The 18,486-nt window shown below is 43.8% G+C and overlaps 1 protein-coding gene across 8 annotated transcripts in view; it reads left to right on the forward strand.

The window, feature by feature from the left end:
* Window positions 1-1,026: 1,026 nt before the first annotated feature.
* The window catches only part of TMEM159 (transmembrane protein 159), a 31,460-nt gene continuing 14,000 nt past the window's right edge, over window positions 1,027-18,486 (forward strand). For 2 of the 8 annotated variants that reach the window (XM_029947967.1, XM_029947968.1), the window contains exons 1-4: window positions 1,027-1,175; window positions 3,785-3,978; window positions 11,569-11,737; window positions 13,240-13,378. In XM_029947967.1, coding sequence (XP_029803827.1) covers window positions 3,883-3,978; window positions 11,569-11,737; window positions 13,240-13,378 — 404 coding nt within the window. In that variant the 5' untranslated portion in view covers window positions 1,027-1,175; window positions 3,785-3,882. Of the gene's footprint in view, window positions 1,176-1,554; window positions 1,622-1,782; window positions 1,829-1,951; window positions 2,010-3,784; window positions 3,979-11,568; window positions 11,738-13,239; window positions 13,379-16,386; window positions 16,526-17,977; window positions 18,166-18,486 lie in introns of those variants that run through there. The other 6 variants (XM_029947963.1, XM_029947966.1, XM_029947962.1 and 3 more) reach the window with 6 other exon arrangements.

The following is an 18,486-nucleotide window of genomic DNA, read 5'->3' on the forward strand; positions in this document are numbered from 1 at the left end:
AGGCAGGTCAACATAGGTCCCTGGTTGGAAAGAGCCTAAGAACTATGCAGTAGCAGACCAATGCTTAGGCCTATCATTTTACAGATGAAGCCCAGGCTCAGAGAGGTAACTCATCCAAGGTCACGCAGTAAGAACAAGCCCTGAGATCAGGGCCCAGAACTCGTGGGATCCCCCTTCCCCAGCCATGGTCTTTACCAGTATGTTCAATCGCGCTGGCTCTCAGCTGGGGACGATTATGTCCCCTCACAAAACATGTGGCAATGTTTGGGGACATTTTTTGGTTGTCACAACTGGGAGGAAAGGGATTACTACTGGCATCTAGTGGGTCGAGGGCAGAGATGCTGCTAAACATTCTACAAGTCACAGCTCCTTAATACAGAAATTTCCCACCTACTATATCAGTATTGCTGTCATTTAGAAACCCTGCTCGATGTGCTGGATTTGGGGGCAGGGAACGTGTGTGGCTCTGATGTAGAACTGAAGGAACTGGGTTTAGACTTTTTCATCCATAAAAAAACGGAGGTAATAGCCGAACCCATGTTTAAGGATCTCACTGGTTCATGACATCTGCAGGAGAACTAATGGCTAAAACTTTCCAGTCAGGGCCATACTTGATTGTTGGGTGTCCTGAACTCCAGGAATGCTTCCAGAAGAGTTGGTCCAGGTGTAGGTATTTAGGAGAGGGAAGCCCCAAGACGCTACGCAAACCCGTGCCCTGAGGCCAGTCCACCTGTGTCAGCGGTGACACGGGCGCTCTCACCTCAAGCCGAGGGTGTGGGACGGGCAATTCCTTTTGGGCCTCAGTTTCCTCATCCGTAAACCTCTCAGAGCCTGTTGAGACGGCTCCAAAACGCTGAGGGAGAGAGCGCGCTAGGCGGAGCGTGGTGCGCGAGGCCTGGGTGCGCCTTTATTGGCGCCTTCTCCCCCAGACAGGAGGCGGGAAGAGCCGAGCCGAGCGAAGCTGGCGTAGACACCGGCAGCCGAGGGGCGGGGGAAGGGGCGGGGCGAGGGCGGAGGAAGGGGCGGCGCGGCGCGAGGGCTCAGGGAGGTGGCCGGCCGGGGCTGGGCAGGAAGCGGGCTCGAGCTCCCGCCAGTGCCCAAGAACGTTCTTTCCTCCTCCTTCTTTACCTTCCCCTTCTCCCTCCCATCTCGCTCCGCTCCGGCCGCAGACTCGGGTAAGCTCAGCCGCCGGGGCTGGTGAGAGCTCGCAGCTTGGGTGCTAGGGTACAGCGCATGCCTGGGCTGGCTAGATCCCCTCGCAGGGAGAGGCAAATGAGGAGGCGTCGGGGTGTGGGTTGAAAGGGCAGTGGGTGCCCTGCGGTGTGGTCCTCTGTCCGCTGTTTAGTGAAAAAGGAAGTCTGTCCCTCCGAAGCCCTAAGACGGGCTCAGAGTGCACACACGGGCGCACACACTCTCACATCCACCACTAGATTCGGTTACAGCGTTGCCAGCCCCATCCCAACCCCGAGACCCTGCCCCTTGGGGAAACCTGGCTAGGGAGTCTCCAAACCCTTTCTCCAGGATTAATGAAAATGGGTTTCCTCCTTCTCACAGGTTTCTCCAATCTACCGAGGGACCCTCTCCTCTGTCACTGCAGAGAGGGGAGCTCCGAGTAACAAAGGTGGATTCGTCTTCCCAAATTAAGTTCACTCCCCCGTGAACTTCCCTTTCTCAGCCTCCATGCTCTCTCCTGCGCTGACAGCCCTCTCCACCTGCAACCCTTCCGCTTCCCCCAATGCCCATGGATCCCTAGAAGCAGGGCCCTTCCTTCTCCTCGAGGCTTCGAAGGCTGAGAGACTTGGCAGCTGATGGGGAGGGGGTGGCCTGGGTAGGCCCGAGGCGCCCCGCGTTCCTTTTTCCCAGCAGGAGATGCCCCCCTCCCTTTCCCTTCCAGCTGGAACGTTCCGGGTGGCCGTTAGCCCCGGGAGGGGCGGGAGCGGATAAACTGTGGGGCAGGGGGCGGGGAGGTTGGCTAGTGGTCTCTGGTCAGCGGGGGTTGGAGTAGGCAGGTAACTTGTGTGCTGCGCGGTGTTAAGGGGTTGCCGCCTCCGATTTGGAGGCTTCTAAATGCCTGGGGAGACCCCCTCCGTAGAGTGAATGACTAGGAGGTGTGGGGATTGGGAGCCAGGTGGATGTATTTGACAGCCACGGCCCACGGCGTTCTGCCCACGCTGGTTCCCACTCGACTCCCCAAACCGGTCTGGGTGGCCCTTGGGTTCCTAGGCCTCTGGAGACCAGTAAGGGGATCTGGTCTGGTTTCTGCCCGCTGCAGATATGAGATTAAGGGAGATGAGTCCTGGGAACATCCCAAATCCAAGATCTGTGCCATTGGCAGCTTAAAAGACAGAATATAGCTGTAGAGGGTAGTCTTTTCCTATGCAAAAGGTTCCTGCTTCACAAATGGGGTTGTAGCAGAAGCATTCTTGCTGGAGTAATTAAAATGTACTTTAATTTGCATTGTAGGCCCTATTGGTATTAGGAAATAACACTTTGCCCCTTAACTCACATAATTACCATGTGATATAGTCAGTATGGCAAGTAAATGTCAGCATCACTCAGTTAATTTTGGCCACTGTGACAGGATCTTTGAGGCTTTTTTACTATCACTAGTCATGAGGTCATTTGTAAGGGAGAAATTGTGTCCAGCCCTACAGTTCTGGAAAATACAAAATAAGAACAATGTATTTTTTATATGAAAATCCAAGAGGGGTTAAAAAATAGATATCTGATTGAACAAATTGGTTCTATAAATTACATGCCATTAGGAGAGTCCTGGAAATTAAAGGCTGTTGAGTCAGGGAGTAGAACTGTGGCTAGATCTCCCCTTGAGGCACCTCTCTGGTTAAGAGGAGATTTACAAGTAAATAGAGAATGATTTATGATGCTGTGTAATTGGGAGCCAACCTGTTAGTGTGGGTAGTGAATAAAGAAATTGACCACCATCACTGCTTAAGAAAAGCTTTCTGGGGGAAAAAAGGCAATGGAACTTGAAATAGCATATTCACCTTTCTTGCTTTATTCTATATTCTTTGCAGCATTTGTCAGGCTAAAAAAAAAAATAAATGTAAGCCCCCAGAGATAATCTCATTAACATTTTGGTATTCTATGATATGTACGTATATAATACTTCTAAGTCTTTTACTATGGAATTTAGACATAAAATCCATAGGTTTTTGTAACAGTTTGGGATATCTTGTAATTTTTTAAATTTACTATCATGGATGTATTTTCATATCACTAACTGAATGTCCACATTATCATTATTTAAAGTGGTTTTTTGTTTATTTTGAAGGAGGAGTAGAGAGGGAGAGAGAATCCCAAGCAGGTTTTGTGCTTACAGCACAGAGCCAGATGCAGGGCTGGATCTCACAAATCATGAGATCATGACCTGAGTCAAAAACAAGAGTCAGACACTCAACTGACTAAGCCACCCCTCCACATTATCATTTTAACAACTAACCAATACTCTGTTTTATGAATTTGTCTTTAACCAATTTCCTGTATACAGTTAGCTTCTTTTCAGTGTTTTGCTGTTTATTACATTTTATAAATACAATTGCACTGCACATCGTTTTTGTATATTTTGATATATCTATTTGATTATCTGCTTCAGATTCCTGGAGAATGAATTGTTGGAGAAAGGTGTGTGCACTTAGAAATTTTGATAGATATTGCCAAGCTGCCCTCCGCGAGCACACCTACCATCAATAGTAGAAGCTTTTGTTGAACTGGCTGGGTGAATACTCCTAATGGTTTAAGTTACTTTTTGTTTCACCAATGACAGGAAGAGACAGGGTGACATGAGAGATTCGACTGCGCCCTGCCCTGGACAGCTTTCAAATAGAAGACTTAACCCCTAAAGAGACTGCAGTGGGTTTCAGGATGGCAAAAGAAGAGCCCCCGAGTACCTCAAAGGATTTGCAGGAGCTGCAGAGGAAGCTGTCTTTGCTGATAGAGTCTATCCAGAATAACTCAAAGGTCAGTTTCCAATCAGGATGTGTAATGGAAAATCTCAAAATAACACCAGTTTAAACAGCATAGAAGTTTATTTCTCTATGAGGTAGAAGAAATTTGGAGGTAGGTCCAGAATCTTTCTCATTCACCACCCTGCCATGCCTAACTTGTGAGCTTCAAACTCGTGGTCCAAGATGGCTGTGAAAGCATCAGCCATTGTATAATCACATTTGGGGCATTAGAATGGAGGAGGGAAGGGGAGGAAGACTTGCAAGCCACTTCTAATTTAAGGGGACTTCCTGGAAGTCTGACACACACACACACACACACACACACACACACACACGCATGCACACGCACGCACGCAGGAAGCACTTCCAATTACATCTTATAGATCAAAATTTAGTTGCAAGTCTCCCCTCGGGGTAAATGCAGTTCTTTAGCTGGATACAGAGGGTGGCTCTCAGTCTCTGCCACAGATACCATCCTGTTTTGTTTTGTTTTGTTAATTTTGGCCTGTTACCCTGAGACTGAGGGGCTCAAGCATACTTCCAAGATTTGAGTCCGGTTTTCCACTGTCCAATGGAAGTGTGATAGGGCCATGTATGTAATTCAACATTTTCTAGTAGCCACATTTAAAAAATAAAAAGTAGTAGGTGAAATTAATTTTAATGTATTTTTAGTCTAATATACCCAAATATTTCAATATGTAATCACTATAAAAATTATTCATGAGGGGCGCCTGGGTGGCTCAGTTGCTTAACCAACTTCAGCTTGAAGTCATGATCTCACAGCTTGTGGGTTTGAACCCCGCATCAGGCTCTGTGCTGACAACTCAGAGCCTAGGGCCTTTTTTGCATTCTGTGTCTGCCTCTGTCTTAGCCTTTCCCCCACTCACACTCCATGTCTCTCTCCCCCTCAACAATAAAAAAACTTTTTTTTAATTATTAATGGAAAAAAAATCAATGAAATAGTCTACATTCTTTTTTGTAGTAAGTCTTCAAACTGCAGTGTGTATTTTACACTTAAGGGTCCATCTCCATTTGAATTAGCCACTTTTCAGGTGTTCAGTATCCATTCAATGGCAGTGGGACTTGAGTCCTGTTCTGCTTTCTTGAATTTTTATCTTTCTTGTCTTCTTCTGTATGTCATTCAGCATTTTGTCAGGGAAAAACTAACAGCTCTCAGAGGTAATATTAACATTGTGTTGTATTTCCTTCAAGACGTTTTTTCCCCGTGCAGTGTACCCATAAAGTACATACATGTATGTCACAAAATGAACTGGTTTGTGATCTGTTTTTTGTATTAGCACAATTCCCCTAAGGTCTATTTGAAGAAATACCACTTTGCAGTCTAGAGCAATATACTCTATAGAGATCTTTCCTGGACTCATCCCAAAATGCCTCTGGCCCTCTTGGTGCATTTAGCAAGCTATTTTTAAATTGGCCAAGCAGCTTTCTAGTCAGCAGTCTGAGACTCTTGTACTAAAAGTTAGCTTAGTAGGACAGGTCCTTGTGCTCACCTACATGTGCATTTGATCCTCATTATATGTGTTAGTTGTGTTCTCTGAGGTCACCTCAAACAATGAATTCTCAATTTTTCCAGGGGAACTACAGAATTAGGTTCTGGCAAATTTCTGGTCACAACATTTTCACCAATTGATAAATATATAAACTATTGTATGTATGTTTCTGTTTGAAGACTACTTAGTATTACATTGTTGATTCGTTAACATTAAAGTCATGGCCAATAGCACTGTAATTCTTGCCTGAATACAGTATTTTCTCTTAAAGCACATCACAGCCTTCTTACACTTAACAACACTAGACAGTACTTATGCCATTTTGAATGGTGAAATTGCCAACAAAAAACAAAAATGTAAGAAAAGGTGTTACAGAAACTTCCATCAGATTGACATAACCATAATTTACATAAGCATACCCTTGTTTTGGGCTTATTTAGATGATTTATTTCTCCCAAATCAATTTTAGCCTTTCCTCAGAGTTAATCAGCCTTTAAATTCCAGAACAGAACAGATAGATTTGCTTCCACACAGAGTATTTGTGAAATAACTCCATCATTTCTTCTAGGAAACCTCTGGAATGTCAAGTCTTAATTGTCTTACTTTTAGTCTGTGAGAGTCAGAAACCTGCTCAGAATAGCCTAAGCAAACAAATAGTGAGACCTGCTGGAACTTTGGGGAAATGGGAGGCTATCTGAGAAGCTGAGGGCAGGAAGTGAACCAGGGTCTGGCAGGTCACTGGGGTCAGAGCTAACTCTCAACACCTTCTCCTGGGCCACGTTGCTTCCACTTGTAGCTTTTCTTTGTGCATCACCTTCATTCTCTCCCTATAGCCTGGCTTTCTTGACTCTTCCATTCTCATGGGCCAGTGTGACTCCTCAGGCTGGCACCTTCAACTCCCTGTGCCTCTCCCTGAAGCCCTCTAAAGGGTCTTCTCTGGGAATGTCTGATTCCTGGCATCAGGCTTGACCAAGTCGCCTGTGGCCAGGTTGGTGACAGCTGGGCAGGGACTTCTCATCATTCTTCATGAAGAGAAACATGGCTTCAAGGGCCTACTCCTACTGTGGGAGGGGACAGTGTTCAGAGAGGAGGGAAGAGAGAGGACTGTGGGCTGGGCAGATGCCTCCTGATGGCATCTTCCCTTGTGGATTACCTATGACTAGGTCTGCTCCCATGCTGGCCCATTCCTTCCACAAGAGATGTTTTTGAATTGACCTCTGAATCACATACCAGTGGGCACCCAGGGACCGAGGTCTGGGAGGAACTGTTACTCAGCACTTTGAAGTTGTCTTTACCAGTGGTTTTAAATAATCTTGATGCCTTTGTCCTCCTCCCCTCTGGTAGCAAGGGACAATGGACACTGATTGTCTTTTGCATTCTGACACCAGGGGATTAGCCTGTCTCCTGAATAGTTCCATATGGAGACTTCATGTCATGTCCTTAAATACTGGCCATATTACCTCCCCTTTGGAACCTGCCATACGCATATGTGCAGTTTAAATTAAATTGCCTTTGTGTGACCTTGGGCAAGTTGCTTAGGCTCATTGAATCTCCATCACCTCTTCTCTAAAATAAGCAATGCCAGGCTCATTGGTTTCTTGTGAGGATGATCTCAGGCACTGTTTAGGAAAGCTGTAGCACAGAACCTGGCACATAATGGTGCTAGTCTGTCCCAGCCTGGCATTCCTGAGGTCTTCAGCATAGCACCCTGGCTGTAAAATTCAAGTTGGATGACCTGTGCCTGCTTCCAGGATAGGGATGGAAAATTGCAGTTCATGTTACTAAATAATAAGTTGTCCTACTTTCCATCCTCCCATTGTATCCCCTCTGTTGCCATGAGAATGAGAAGTTAATTGCTATGTTCTAATTCCCTGGATTTAAATAAAGTTCCTCCTTACCTGCCTGTGTGCACTGTAGAGAGAAATAAATGAGGAAGTACATTGAAAGCACTTAAAACAGTGCTTGGTGTCTGAGTGTTTAGTGAAGACTCTCTGTTATTATTTTTTAATTTTTTTTTTATTAGCAAGTGAGTGGGGAGAAGGGAAGAGGGGGAAAGAGAGAGAATCCTAAGTAGGCTCAGCGTGGAGCCTTATGTGGGGCTTCATCCCACGACTCTGAGATCATGACCTGAGCTGAAATCAAGAGTCAGATGTTCAATCAACTGAGCCCCTCAGGTGCTCCCGTATTATTATTAGGTGTAACTGAGTCATATCCTCTCCTTCTATGACAGATTGGCCTGAGTAGGGCCATACTTCCTAGGGGCAGATAATTGCTGGGCTTAGTTGCATCTTAAAATGGTCTCTCTGCATATCTGAATGACTGTTTTTTGGTTGTAGGACCCACACTCAGAAGAGGCTAAGAAAAAAATAGATTCCTTTAGGAATCTTTATTTTTTTATTTGACAGAGAGAGCGAGCCAGCACTAGCAGTGGAGGGGGCAGAGGGAGAGAGATCAATCTCCTGCTTTTCTCCTTTTGGATCCCCAAGCCAAACTGTCCCCAAGTCCTATTGATTTTTCTTTTGTCATCCCACTTTCATATTGCCATCAGCCTAGTTTTGCCCTTCAGTGTCTCTTGCGTCATTTCAGGCAAATCCTCATAATTCCCTTTTGCACATGACTGCCAAGTTCATATACCTTAAATTAGTGCTTTGATTATATCATAGTCCTGTGCAAATGCCAGCAGTTTGTCTCCTGTTTTTCTCTAGATAAAGTTTAAGCAAGTGCTTTACAATGGAAGTATTGTGCAATGTGTGTATAGAGTTTTAAATTTGCTAGTAGTCCTATTAAAAGGCATGAAAAGAGGGGCGCCTGGGTGGTTCAGTTGGTTAAGCGTCTGACTAGGGCTCAGGTCATGATCTCATGGTTCATGAGTTTGAGCCCCACTTTGGGCTCCGTGCTGACAGCTAGCTCAGAGCCTGGATTCTGTGTCCCCCTCTCTCTCTGACCCTCCCCTGCTCATGCTGTCTTTCTCTCGAAAATTAATAAAACATTAAAAAAAATTTTTTTAAAGGCATGAAAAGAAACACGGAATTAATTTTAGTAATACATTTTATATAACCCAAAATATTCAAAACAATATAATTTCAATATGTAATATTGAATAATATGTAATAATAAAAAGTTAGTTCAATATGTAATATGTAATAATAAAAAATTAGTGATGAGATAGTCTACATTTTTTTAAGTTTATTTTTTTATTTGAGAAAGAGAGAGCGAGCCAGCACTAGCAGTGGAGGGGGCAGAGGGAGAGAGATCAATCTCAAGCAGGTTCTATGCTTAGTGTGGAGCCAACTCAGGGCTTTATCCCACAACCATGAGGTCATGACCTGACCTGAGCCAAAGCCAAGAGTTGGACACTCAACCGACTGAGCCACCCACCTGCCCCAGTCTACATTTTTTGTTTTTCTTTTTTTTTTTAATGTTTGTTTATTTTTGAGAGAGAGAGAGACAAAGTGTGAGTGGGGGAGGGCAGAGCAAGAGGGAAACACAGAATTGGAAGCAGGCTCCAGGCTGAGTTGTCAGCACAGAGCCTGATGTGGGGCTTGAATTCACAGACTGTGAGATCATGACCTGAGCCGAAGCTGGATGCTTAACCGACTGAGCCACCCGGGTGCCCCCCAGTCTACATTTTCTAATACACTTAGTGCACATTTCAATTCAGATACTAACTATCCATTGAAAATACTTGATCTGGGGAGACTACTGAATACTGAAAATGAACCATGGACTGAAGGGGGAGGGCGAGGGAGGGAGGGGGTGATGGTCATGGTGGGGGCCACTTGTGGGGAGAAGCACTGGGTGTTACATGGAAACCAATTTGACAATAAACTATTTAAAAAAAAAGAAAAGAAAATACTTGATCTCTATTCAGATTTCATAAAGTTTCATAAAATTGAAAATTTATTTGAAACACCTTACTTGAAATGTAATTAGAAATATTCTTGTGATTGAAGCATATATCCATTTTTAAATTTAAATCAAACTAAGTTAAAAATCTAGTTCATCAGCCATATTTCAAGTCTGCAGTGGCCACATATGGCTACTATGCTGGACAGTCCGGGTGTAAACTCGTAAGTCTGGCATTTAGGTGTTCCCGCATCTGCTCCCCCATTGTGGTTACTGGGTCTCTTGATTATAAGGATCAGAGAGAACAGTTCAGTCTGTCAGATGATGTGTGGGGTGGTTGAAGGAGTTAATAAGAATATATGTGGACTAGAGCTGGAAAGCAATCAAGACTTAAGACAGATCCAGGGACCAGCCCCACTCCCATGACCCCTCCTTTCAGCTGACTTAACAGGAGAATCTCATTGGGTTCTAACATATGGGCTGGGCATTCATAGTACAGTCACCTCTGGCAAGAGAAGTTGAATAGCCAAATTTGGTAGCTTTTCTCAGGAGGAGCTAGAGGCAGTATAGCCAGTGGGCATTTTGCCATTTTTGTGGCCTGATGGGAAGTGAAGTTGGTCATACTGGAGAGTTCCAAGGAGGCAGTGCTGAAGCCTCAAGACCAAGGGCAGTGGCTTCTTGGAACAACAGCCTTTTCTACTTATGCAGCATCAGCTCTGTATTTTGATCACCATCAACTTCAACTACAAAACCCTCCTGCCTTCCAGCTTGCCTCCAAATTCCCACCATTAGAGTCATTAAGAGACACATGTATTTTGGGTATTTTGGGTAGTGGCATCCATGATCACTGTAGGTTGAACTTCCTCTTCATTTCAGCTGCTGGCTTGCAAGGCCCTGAGGAATGAGACCTGAGAAGGACCAATTTTGATGGGGAAAACTTCTTAACCGAACATTTTAAGGGAACTGGAACCAACATGTCAGTAGTGAGGAGAGAGACAGTATGGGGCTTAAGAAGAGGGGGGAAGCCCATCCTTGTGGGGTTGTCTATGGCCAGTTCTTTATTAAAGCAGCCCTCCCCCACTGAGCCAGATCCAAAAACTCTTTTGTCTGGTGAAGGAAGTTAGCTTATTACATTAACACAGCGTACACTTGCAGGAGTCAAGAGGCTGTGTTCTGACTGTGGTATGAAGTTGATGGCATAAAAGCATTTTTTCTAACAAGGTCAAGCCATTGTACGCTTTAGACATTCAGAATGAAGAGGTTCAGCTTTGGATGCCTAGATTTTGCCATTTGGAAACTGTGTGACTCTAGGCAAGTCCCTTTGCTTCTCAGACTTTAATGTGTGTATAAGTCACCTGGGGGTCTCATTAAAAATCAGCATCTGGGGACACCTGGATGGCTCAGGGGGTTAAGTGTCCGGCTTCACCTCAGGTTATATCATGGTTAATGAGTTTGAGCCCCACATCAGTTCTCTGCTGTCAGTGCAGAGCCCGCTTTGGATCCTCTATCTCCCTGTCTCTGCTCTCACTGCTTGCGAGCTCTCTCTCAAAAGTAAATAAACATTAAAAAAAAAATCAGCATCTGCAGCACCTGGGTGGTTCAGTCGGTTAAGTGTCTGACTTTGGCTCTGGGCATGACCTTGCTGTCCGTGGGTTCAAGCCCCGCGTCAGGCTCTGTGCTGACAGCTAGCTCAGAGTCTGGAGCCTGTCTTTGGATTCTGTATCTCCCTTTCTCTCTGACCCTCCCCTGCTCATACTGTCTCTCCCTCTCTCTCAAGAATAAACAAAATAATTAAAAAATTAAAATCAGCATCTGATTTAGCAGGTCTAGGGGAGGGCTTGAGATGTTGCATTTCTAACAAGCTCCCGGGTGATGCCAGGTAGCTAGAACTTAACCTTTCTGTGCTTTAGTGGTCTCAGCTATGAAACTTCAGCTGTGAAGTAGGAGATAAATTGTGTGTACCTTACATCCATGTGTGCACATGCTGAGGGCCTCTTTTGAGAGGTTGTGTGTTGAGCAGTAGAGCCATGACCAGGTCTTAATCTGCCATCTGTCTACAGCTGCCTTAAGCTGTTGCCAGGGTGACTCATGTCTTGGGAGAATTATTAGTGTTGTTGACTTGTTACATTACTTATGAGCCATCAACTTTATGGCCTTTGGTTATATACTTCCTGCAGCTCAGGTGAGTCCATCAACCTCAGGTTCAGAATGGTGTTCAATCCTGGCTCTTTCTCTTTTCCCCGCAGGTGGTTGCCTTTATGAAGTCTCCAGTGGGTCAGTACCTGGACAGGCATCCTTTTTTGGCCCTCACTATGCTGGTGTTTGTTGCTGTGTCGGCCGTTCCTGTTGGATTCTTCCTACTCCTTGTGGTGCTTACCTCCCTGGCTGCTCTTGTCGGAGTCATTTTACTGGAAGGTATCCTGCTCATTTATTCACCCCCTTGGAAAATGATTCAGTTGGGAGCACAGTATTTATTTGGCAACTTCACACTTGGATGAAAGGTTCTTGTTCTTGAAAAAATTATAATGACCAAGGCAGATTGTCAGAGTAGTTAAAAGATGGACTCTGGAGTCTTCATTAGAATCCTACCTCTACCAGCACAATTTTGGACAAGTTATTTACCCTTTCTGAACCTCAAACTCCTCATATGTAGAATAGGATGATAAAATAACTGTCTCAAAGCATTGTTGTAAGGATTGAAACTCACAGTTCCATAAAGTATTTAGCACAGCCCACGGCACCTAGTAGCTTCTACATGAATGGTAACAGACTTTATTCCACAACTAGTTATTGAACACTTGTTGCATGCCAGGTGCCTCACTAGGTATTAATGTTCCCCCTTCTCCACCTTTCCTCCTAAAGTGACACTGCTAACTGTCAAATGCTCCTTTTGTTGCTAAGATAAAATTGCTGAGAAGGCAGATCTAATCAGCTCAGTTTGCCTTTTCATATCAGATCACAAACCATAAAATACGGCCAAAGAGGTGGTTGCCATTGGGTCAGACAATCACCTCTGACTTATCCTACAACTTTCCAGGACTAAGACCACCCATAATTGTTTCCCTGCCCAAGGAACTGTGGATAAGGCAATTTATACTCAAAGGAGAAAGTAAGTATTGTAGGCAGATGAGCAGAATTCAGCCTAAAAGAGTAACTGTTCAGTAATATTGATGGATAGAGAGATGGATGAATGAATGAGTGGAGGAATGAATGAGTAATATAACAAAAGTAAATTTAGGGAGGGGAACAGAGCCACTGCATTTTGGTGGTATCACGCAAAGTTTTGCAGAGGACAGGATTTAAAGATCTGTTAACAACTCTCGTTTCCTTTGGGGACAGAAAGACTTTCTAAACAGGATGAACAGCATGTATAAAACCTTTAGAACAATAGTCTGTACCTTGAGTGTGTATAGGTCTTATTTGTGTTTTTGAAGATACAGACTTCTGAGCCCCATCCAGAGATTGTTCTTTAGTAGTTCTGGAGTGGGGTCCAAAAATCAGAATTTTTTTTAAGCCTTCATGATGCATCTGATTCCGATACAGTGGTTGTTAGCCACACTTGGAAAAACACTGATCAGGATTTTGCAAATCTTTGTAAAACAGTAGTACATCCATTTATATTGTCTGAGTTCCTTCCTTTGCAAGGTCCATCCTTGAAATTATAGCACAGTAGCCATGAGGATGGAGTCCTGAGTAATTTGACCACTCCCAAGGCAAGGAAAGGGGTATTTGCCTTGCAATGATGCCCCTTGGGTGGTTAGGTTACCTCCTTTTTAAGAGATGGTGGAAATCTGTATCTTTAATAGGAAATCTACTCAAAAAAATCTGAGTTAACTTTCATAAGCACAGTGGCCTTGGGTCTGGCAGCTTTCAACCTGTTTTAGCTGAATGCTTCTCCTAACTATGCTTTCCTCTAGGACTGGTCATCTCTGTGGGCGGCCTCTCACTGCTTTGTGTCCTCTGTGGCTTGAGCTTTGTGTCAGTCATCATGTCGGGGACAATCATGGTGTCCTACGTGATGGTCTCCAGCCTTGTCAACTACTGGTTTTCTCCCAGGTAAATACATGTCAGTGCAATAATTTAATCTTTACTATTTGGGGGATTTTCACCAATAATACCCTAACCATGGTTGGTTAATAAAATTGTGAGAGGCAGGTGTTCCTTATAGTTTACCATATACATCTGATATCAAATGGGGAATTTACAATGGAGTTTCAAACAACCACCACACACAATTACACAATTACTCATTTTGTTGTCCTGGCAACCTCTGAAGTAATTGTTACTGATTCCTTTTAAAAGATGCCATTAAATTTACACAAATTCAAATTAAGGATTTTTTGGGGGGGGCAGCTAGAAACACTCAGCATGCATGTACCTCAGGGTGATACAAGAGGCCATGAATCTTCTGTTCCCAAAGTCTGTCTTCATTGCCTTTGCTCTTCAGAGTGTGTGTGTGTCTCACCATACTGAGTGTGAATCTTGTGTTTGATTGTATGGATTGTGTTCCTACTTTGTGGCTTCTAAATGCCAGCTACACTGCATCGGGGGCCTTCACTGAAGAAACAGTGATGTATTTAAATGCTGGGGGAAAAAACAGCCATGTTGAAATTACTGTAAGACAGTATGTTTGTCTATAATGGACTGCCCTCCTGAGATTTTCAGAGATGATTTTTTAAAATGTTTTTTAAAATTATTTTGAGAGAGAGAGTATGAGAACATGAGTGGAGAAGGGGCAGAGAGGGAGAGAGAGAATCCCAAGCAGGCTCTGCACTGTGCATGTCTCGATCCCACAACCATGAGATCATGACCTGAGCCGAAATTAAGAGTCAAACGCTTAACTGACTGAGCCACCCAGGTACCCCTAGAGATGATTTTTTTAATGCTTGATTTTTATCCATTCTCCTCATTGAATTTAGAATCTAAGTCCCAAGTGGGATGTGACTCCATTGTGCTTCATTTAAGCTCTTGCTTAATTGATGACAGTAGCTAATACCCATCATGCACTTACTCTGTGCCTGGGACTCTGTTATGTGCTTTCCAGGCGCCTTAGTTCATGTCATCCTCACAACCACCCTGTGGGGCAGGTACTAACTCCAATCTATGACAACAGAATGAATCCAAGTCCCAAAGCAAAGTGTGGCAGAGAAGGGACTTAAATGCAGGTCACTTAACTTTAGAGTCTCTTAACCGAGATTCCAAAGTGACTCCAAAACAGGAGTCTACAAACAATTTTTGTAAGGGGCCAGATGATAATATTGTAGGCTTTGCAGGCCATTTGGTTTCTGTTGTAACTCCTCAACTGTGCTGCTGTAGCCAAAAAGCAATGTAGGCAATAAGAAAACAAGTGTGGCTGTATTTCATTAAAACTTTATATTTACAAAAACAGGCAGCAGGCTGGATTTGGTCCAAGGGGGATTTGCCAACCCTTGTTCTAAAAGAACCTACATCCTGAATTTTGTTTTTCTATAGACTAGTCCTTAAACGTGTTACCAAAGTGTTATCCTGTTGTTACTCATGTTGGAAAATAAAATGTGAAGTAGGTATAATTTAAAATAGGTCAGAGGTGGTTGTCATAGGATTGCCTGGTTGATGTCCCTGGAGTTACATTCAGCTTCTCATAAATTGTTTTAATCACTGTCTCAGAGAAGATAAAAGGAAAACATTACCAAAAATTTGGCTTATTGAAACTGATGTTTCTGAGCCAAAATTTTTCCCTGCTTCTGAACCCTGCTCTGCTATACCACAGGAAGTAGCAAAATCTAAATACCACCTGTTTATCAATGAAGAGATTAAAAAGATATCCAAGAAGGGCACCTGGGTGGCTCAGTCAGTTGAGTATCCAACTTTGGCTCAGGTCATGATCTCACCATTGTTGGTTCAAGCACCACGTCGAGTTCTGTGCTGACAGCTCAGAGCCTGGAGCCTGCCTCCAATTCTGTGTCTCCCTGTCTCTCTCTGCTCCTCCCCTGCTCACTGTTGCATCCGCGCACGCGCTCTCTCTCTCTCTCTCTCTCTCTCTCTCTCTCTCACAAAAATAAACAAACATTAAAAAAAAGCTATCCAGGATTTCTCCTTGATCTCCTTATAGCCCCCTCCTCCTTTCAAGCAAGACACCTGGACCCATTGTTTTCATTTAGGCAGTGGTTCTCCAGCTTTTTGTTCTCTGGACGCATTTTACCGTCTTAAAACTACTGAGTCTTCCCAAGTTCTTGTTCATGTGGTTTAAATGTATCAATAATTACTATGGTAGAAATTAACAACATATTTTAAAAATAATTATTCCTTTAAAAAGAATAGTTTTACCAGTTGATACAAATAACATCTTTATAAATAACATTTTCCCAATGCAAAATGAAATGAGTGAGTAGCATTGTTTTACATTTCACAAATATCTTTAATGTCTGCCATAATGGAGGTCAGCTACGTTTTGCAGACCCTTCCTCATAAATCTGTGGCTTTTTCAGATGACGGTGGATGTTTTTCTTTGATAGTATACCAAAACTCAATACGCAGTAGTTTCTCAAAGGTTAGCAGAAATGTGACCATTTTGTACTTTGTTATATTAAAATCTACTGGTCTGTCTTGCACTTTTATTAGATCTTCTATGGTGCGTGTTTTTGTAACTTCATGCATTGCTCATTTGGAGAATACTGGTTCATGGAGTTGTGCAGATATCCCAAATATACCGTGAAAACTCCACTGTTGGGGCAGTTGGTTGGCTCAGTTAGTCAAGCTTCCAACTTCAGATCAGGTCATGATCTCGCAGTTCAGGAGCCCTTCAGTGAGCTCTCTGCTGTCAGCACAAAGCTCCCTTTGGATCCTCTCTCTCCCTTTCCTTCTACCCCTTCCTGCCTTGTGCTGTCTCTCTCTGTCTCTCAAAAATAAACTTAAAAAAAAAAAGCTCCACCGTTCCTTTGTGGAGAATGAGAGCCAAGAAGGCATTGAGCATGTTATATTATTATGAAAAGAGTTGTCCACTGAAAACCCTTGCACTAGTGAGTTCTTAAACTCAAGCAAGTTTCGAGTTTATTGAATGATCACTCTTATTGAATGATCCAAAGCATAGGAGGAAGAAAGAGGAACTGTCCAACTTTATTCCATGATGCAAATGAGATCTTGACCTTAAAAGATAGCATGTGACTAAAATTTTTGAAAAAGAGAAAAGGAAATAAAACCATAAGATGTCCTTGCACATGAAAATGGACTGATTGCATGGTATCATCTACATACTGGCCGGCCACCTTCTGTCTTTTGGTGTCACCACCCTCATCTCATTGGTTTGTCACTTCGTAACCATAAGAAAGCTGCTGTGGCTCTGGCTATACCAAGAACATTCAAGGCAAGATGAAGGGAGAAAAAAATGAGACTCACTACTTGAGTCTGACCTTTTTTATCAAGTAAGTGCAATTTTTCTTAGGCCCTCTTCTCATCCTCCCCAAGCCGACTTCCTTGGCTAGAATTGTGTCAGTTGGCTGCTCTAAGGTGGCAGGGAGGCTGGGAGATGGCGTGCTGTTTTCTCAGCTCCTGTGGTATGAATCTGCAAGTGGGGCCTTGGGAATGTGTGCTGGTCTGCCAAACTCTGGTGTATACCATAGTTTCCCATGGTGGGATGTCCGTGTTAGCAAAGATATTTGAAATTCAAAAATAACCCATAGATGTAGTTAATATTAATAATGCCACTTCCACTCACTCCCTTCAGAAACCTGCCATCACAGGGCCTAAAAAAGACCTATTTCTTTTCCTTTCTCCCCCTAACTCTCTCTTATTGAAGATGTCAAGAAACAGTCGATTAATTGGAATCAGAAGATACGGGTCTCAATCCCAGCTCTGCCATTTTTTAGCTGTGTGATCTTAAACAAGCTGCTTAACTTCTCTGTTCTCAATTTTCTTTCACTGGTAAAATAGGGCTACTCCAACAATCACTGGATTGTTGTGAGAACATGGACAACATATTGAGAAAATGCAGTGTCCAAATTAGAATAGGGGGAAGGGGCCATAATCCCTACCCCCAACTCAGTCATTTTAACTTCTTGTGCCCTCAGTTTCTTCATCTGTAAAATTGGTATAGCCTCAAATCTGGTGTGGTTGCAAGAAGCAGCTAAAAATAAACCAATAAAGGATATCCTGTATTCAGCTTTGTGCCCCTCAACATTAAAGCTCTTTAAAGAGGCCCTACCCGTGGGTAAGCCTCCAACTTCGGCTGAGGTCATGATCTCAAGGTTTGTGGATTTGAGCCCCGAGTTGGCTCTGTGCGGACATCTCAGAGCCTGGAACTTGGTTTGAATTCTGTGTCTCCCTCTCTTTCTGCCTCTCCCTCACTTGTATTCTATCTCTCGCTCTCTTTCTCTCTCAAAAATAAATAAGCATTAAAAAATAAATAAACATGAGGGTGCCTGGGTGGTTTAGTCTGTTAAGCATTTGACTTCGGCTCAGGTCATGATTTCACGGTTTGTGAGTTCAAACCCCACATCAGGTTCTGTGATGACAGCCCAGAGCCTGGAGCCTGCTTCAGATTCTGTGTCTCCCTCTTTCTCTGCCTATGTCCTACTCATGCTTTGTCTCTGTCTCTCTCTAAAATTTAACAAACATTTAAAAATTTTTAAATAAATAAAGAGTCCCTAGGGCTAACCATTTCCTCTTGTTACCAAACAGACTATTAACACAACAAAACTCCGGTGGCGACTGTCAGCTGTCTATGAAGTCTGCAGACTTAAAGGGGCTCTACCAGGAATGACCAGCTGAGTGGAGCCAGAGCACTTCTTGAAGGCTGTGGACCATACTCAGCCCTTGGGATTATGAATCAGAAGGGGGCTGGGTGGTCAAGCACTCCCTGGATGTGTCCTCTAGCCTTTTCACTTATTTGTAGGATCCCACAGGGCCCAACTTGGGGATTGTGGCTCTTAACTCCCTGTGGTTCCGTTAGCTGGCACACCCTCTGCAGTGGCTTGGCAGCTCCTCCTACCTTTCACTCCTCCTCGTCAATGTGCAGTCTTGACTTTGGCCCCAGTTCTGAGCCCTTACAGCTGGCAACTTGACCCCAAAGACTCAGATCTTGGGTCCAAAGGCCCAACTTAGGGCAACTGTGGATTTTTTTTTCTTTTTCTCTTTCCTTTCTTTCCTTTCCTTTCCTTTCCTTTCCATTCTTTTCTTTTTTTCCTTCT

The sequence above is a fragment of the Suricata suricatta genome, chromosome 8, assembly GCF_006229205.1.
Source record: "Suricata suricatta isolate VVHF042 chromosome 8, meerkat_22Aug2017_6uvM2_HiC, whole genome shotgun sequence".
NCBI classification, from domain to species: domain Eukaryota; kingdom Metazoa; phylum Chordata; class Mammalia; order Carnivora; family Herpestidae; genus Suricata; species Suricata suricatta.